Raw genomic sequence first — 4,449 nt, 5'->3', positions numbered from 1 at the left:
CCTAGTTAAATAAAGATTAAATCAAAAGTTGACTACTTTAAAATGGCAGAAGAATGGTGGACGTCCTCAATGGCATTGCACATGCTAAAACTGGCCACTAGAGGCCTCTGTCATTCTCTATGGGAGAAACCTTGATTATTAAAAAAATACAGAGGGAGTATACAAATTGGTTTGTGTACCTTTTTTCTATGCACATGCGCAACTATATAAAGTAGAGGCAACCGTAGCTCCACCTCTCTCCCCCTGAGTTAAAAAAAAAGAAGAAAAAAAAAGTATAATCCCTGAGTTGACCCAGAAAAGAAGCAGTCTGTGCATCCGCCCTGCTTGAGCATGAAGCGTAAACCTGTGGAATACATACTGTAATCTGAAGACACCTCGCTTTGCAAAACTAAAATAAAACGTAGCAGTAGCAAAGTCGCTGAACTTTAATACGAGTAGATACGGGTACGTGTTTGTTTTAATACATTTATTGTAGAATTCGCTGTCTGGCGTTTGTGTGAAGGTCTTGAGGTTGATGTTCCATTGTTTCCATTTTCGTTGTCTTTAGGAGTGTTGGAATAATTAATCGGCAATGCAATTATAGGCTAGACATAAAATAGTGGTGTGTGTTAACAAATGTAGGACGTCGTAGACGTTATGTATTGAATTTGGGAAGCAATCCTAAATTTGAACAACCGTATAATATAGGCTACAGCTGTTTGAACCGTATAATATAGGCTACAGCTGTTTGGGAATGCATAAAGCCAATGTATCGCTTCTCGCTTCTTTGTTGCAACGTGCGTAAAATAACTGAGCTGGTTTCATTTTGTGTTTGATGTGCACTGTGGAGGGAATATAAACCAAATTATAGTTAACGCATCATCACTGACCGAGACGCCGTTATCTGTTAAATCAATCGAATATCCAGTTGTAAAGGTAACAAGGTTGATAGCTAGCCTACCTGTGTTTCAATCGGCAAAGCACAAAGAGGAGCATTTGCAGCGACACTGACGAAGACGTGGAAAGGCTTTCTAGTGTTCGCGAAAAGGAGCACAAACCCGGCGGTTCTTGACTAGGAAGCGTCTCTTGTGGTTTCACTCTGCCAGTTTAGGACATTCTAGGCTACATTCTTCCAGGAAATAATATTGCGTAATCATAATATTTTGAAGGTTTGAGAAATATATTGAAATGAATTGTCTTGTTACCAAATCAACCCATTTTTTTCTTCACATAAACGGCTCTTATGCATCCAAACATACGGGTTTCTCTAGTGCAGCCAAGTCAAATATGTCCATGGCATGTCACCTATTCACTAATTGGCTTCAACTGTGCCAAATGTAGGCATGCTCACTGAACTTACCTACCTACCTACATGATGGGTTGAAAATCAACTGCATTGCTCTAACTGTGTTTCCTCTGTGCTGAAAGACAGGAGCCGTGGCGGATCATCTAATGATGCCCATGAACCACAGCTCTGCAGGCGGGGGCCTCCACGGCTACAGACTGGGCATGAACGGAGGCCTGCAGGCAGGCCACCAGCAGCACGTAGTGCCTCAGCCCAGCCTCCGTGCCCTGCCCAATGGCCAGATGATGCACTACGGTGGGGGACCTCAGCAGCAGGCCACCATGGAGGTGGCCATGAGGCAGCGGCAAGGCGTGGTGGGGCCCGTGAACAGACAGCTCAATGGGGCTCAGATGGGCCACCACCAGATGACGTCTGGTAACATGATGTACAACAACGGGCAGGCCCAGCAGCAACACCACACCCAGCACCAACACATGAGCCTCCAGCAGCACCCGCAGCAACAACAGCAGTATATGAATGGTGGTCTCACGTCCCAGCAGCTCATGGCCAGCATGCATCTGCAAAAACTCAACACCCAGTATCACGGATATCCACTGGGGCCCATGAACGGCAACCACATGGGCAACGGGGCAGCCCAGTACCGCATTTGCCCGGCCCAGCTGGCTAACATGCAGCAGATGGCCGGGCCGGCTCTGGCCTTGAACGGCATGGATGTGGACATGATTGACGAGGAGGTTTTGACATCCCTGGTCGTGGAGCTGGGCCTGGACCGCATTCAGGAGCTGCCCGAACTCTTCCTGGGCCAGAACGAGTTTGACTTCATCTCAGACTTTGTGAGCAAACAGCTGCCCAGCACCATCAGCTGCTGAGTGAGAGAGGACCTGAGTCAACAATGCTATGAAGGGGCCTGGAAGGGTGGAGAGTTTGGAAAGACTTGAGTAGAGTGTTGCCCACTGGAAACAACTACTGCTCCGCTTTTCGTTTTTGTGTTGTGCCTTTCACTGTAACAGTGCTAGGTCGCAGAGAAGAGTGAGCGAGAGACACTGGTCTGGATAGCCACAGTGCTATGGTGTCATTTGTGAAGTGACCAGAGGTGTGGTTCTGTGTTGGGTCGCAGCTCGCCTGTAATGGAACATCGTCCTCCAGCATCTCTTCTCTCCAGAGATGAATGTAAACAAAACTGCTGAATTTGTTCAGAGTGGCTTCTCAATGTTAAGACACTCTTGCCTCCTACATTGGACTCAATGGCAGTTTAGTAGTAAGATGTACTCTCTCAGAGAAATTAATATAGAACAAACCAGAGACCGACAGCTCGTCCAGAGAGAAAATCAAGTGCTTTTGGTGTTTTGGGTAAGGTCAGGGGAAGCTCTAAATTTGTCTTTTTTCTTCTTTTTTTGTTGAGTAAATTGGTCTGGGCCTTCTGTTTGAAAATAAGACCCTCAAATTCATTTTTGATCTTCCAAGAGCTTGGATTTCTCTCCAAGAATGGAGATGGCAGTACAACTAGAATGTCATTTCATGGATTTGAATGGAAGTCTATCATAATTGAATAGCTCACTTTTGGCAAGGATTGCTTTTAGCTGTGTTGTTCTCAAACCTACGTGCTTGTACTGTATACATCTGTGTTAATACAGGAAAGTCTTTGTAAGATGTAGAACTACATTAATTATGCCAATTTATTATTTTCTTTACTGGTGGTTTTTATCTTCCCTTTGCGGTCAAGACGGGGTTTTGAGGATCAATAAAAATGGCCTGGATAGAAGTGTGGCCTGCTTTTACATTCATTGCAGAGGAGCAATGAAAGACTTTAAGGTAATCTTACAAAGACTTAAAGGCAATCTGGGGGCTAAAGGGAATATGCCACTTCAGGGCTTTCCAGCCTGCAGGGTCCAGGATATTAAATAACTTAATACTGAATTCATTTATCTCAAAGGTGTCCCTGTTTCTTAGGAATGTCTTTATCTCCTTCAAGGTATGCACAGTCTTATGATGACAGACATTTACTGCTGTAAGCAGCAAATTGCCTTCAATCCTGTCATGGAAAATGATGACTGGTGTATTAAAATCAAACTCAAAGGTGCACTGCTATCCACCAAAAAGCTGAATTTCTCATCTGAATTCATGACCTTTGATATGGAGAAGGACCCACATTGTGGTTTTAGTCATTGCATTCCTGATCATCCTGACACTATTAATAAAAATAGATTGAGGAATGAATTTCCTGGTTCCTATGGAAACTTTTCTATATGTTGCTGGGTAGAAAGTAGGTGAGACCTAGGTGTATGGTGGGGGAGATGGAGCGAGCCAGGGTTAATCTACGCTTACCTTGATGGGGGTTTAACTGAATTCATCCCCTGTAAATTACTACCCCACAGGGGCGAAGAAGTACGACACACCTTTAGTGACAGTTATTAGCTCTGAGAATGCACTTAATGGTTGGTTGGGGAAGCAAAATGAGTATAGGTTAGTGCCAATAATAAATGGCATATACAAGCATAGCTTCCTCAAAAAGAAAATCTGTATAAATATCCCATGCCTTATGCAATGTTATAGCCACCTGATATTAATTCTATTAAATTCAAGTGAGTTTAGTATTCTATGGGGTTGGGGTTAGTATTTTGCCTCAGTGCTTGGAATGCTTAATTGATGTCATGTTATGGGAATATCACCTCCACATCTAAGAGTTAAAGGTGCATTATGCAGAAATCACTCCGCAATTTCTTGGTTGCTAAAACTCATAGTTCGCCTAATTTCAATTAGTGACAAAAGAAGAAGATAGTATAGTGTAGAATCATTGTACTAAGCTGCTGTGAAATATATTTTACATAACCAAAAATATTGTTTCAGCTGTTTGAAGATGGTGTACAAAACCGAAAGTAAAAGACGCAAAAACAAAATGGGATTCATAGAAATAGCGCACATAGAACATATCTACCGCTTCTTAGACTTGCTTTCCAGTAGAATGATAGATCTGTAACTCACATTTTATATGTGCATTTGGTCAGGTTGCCCAAAAAGTTACATTTGTTTTTGCAACTTGATGAGTAGCAAGTCCTCGCTTTTGTCTAACTCATTCTAAAAGAGACATCTATTTTCAGTAGTTCAATTGTGTAGAACAAGTTAGCCCTTGCTGCCAAATTGAAACATGGAATCAACTGGAGGTT

General features: G+C 43.0%; 1 protein-coding gene across 2 annotated transcripts; it reads left to right on the top strand.

Annotated features, from left to right (window-relative positions):
- The first annotated feature begins 231 nt into the window (after positions 1-231).
- Positions 232-3,877, top strand: LOC106604904 (cbp/p300-interacting transactivator 3). Of its 2 annotated transcripts, none has more exons than XM_014200019.2 (2): positions 232-444; positions 1,412-3,877. In XM_014200019.2, exon 2 carries the CDS (start codon positions 1,432-1,434, stop codon positions 2,152-2,154), a length of 723 nt encoding a protein of 240 aa, XP_014055494.1. In that variant the 5' UTR covers positions 232-444; positions 1,412-1,431; the 3' UTR covers positions 2,155-3,877. The 2 variants fall into 2 exon arrangements, with proteins under 2 accessions (XP_014055494.1, XP_014055493.1); XM_014200018.2 differs by having other exon boundaries at positions 241-444; positions 1,408-3,877.
- The last annotated feature ends 572 nt before the right edge of the window (positions 3,878-4,449 follow it).

This window comes from Salmo salar, chromosome ssa05, assembly GCF_905237065.1.
Source record: "Salmo salar chromosome ssa05, Ssal_v3.1, whole genome shotgun sequence".
NCBI lineage: Eukaryota > Metazoa > Chordata > Actinopteri > Salmoniformes > Salmonidae > Salmo > Salmo salar.
The sequence above is the reverse complement of the archived record's forward strand: the minus strand, read 5'-3'. Positions and strand labels throughout refer to the sequence as shown.

Excerpts from the sequence above, each read along its gene's own strand:
- LOC106604904 (XM_014200019.2), top strand. The coding sequence starts at position 1,432 with ATGATGCCCATGAACCACAGCTCTGCAGGCGGGGGCCTCCACGGCTAC.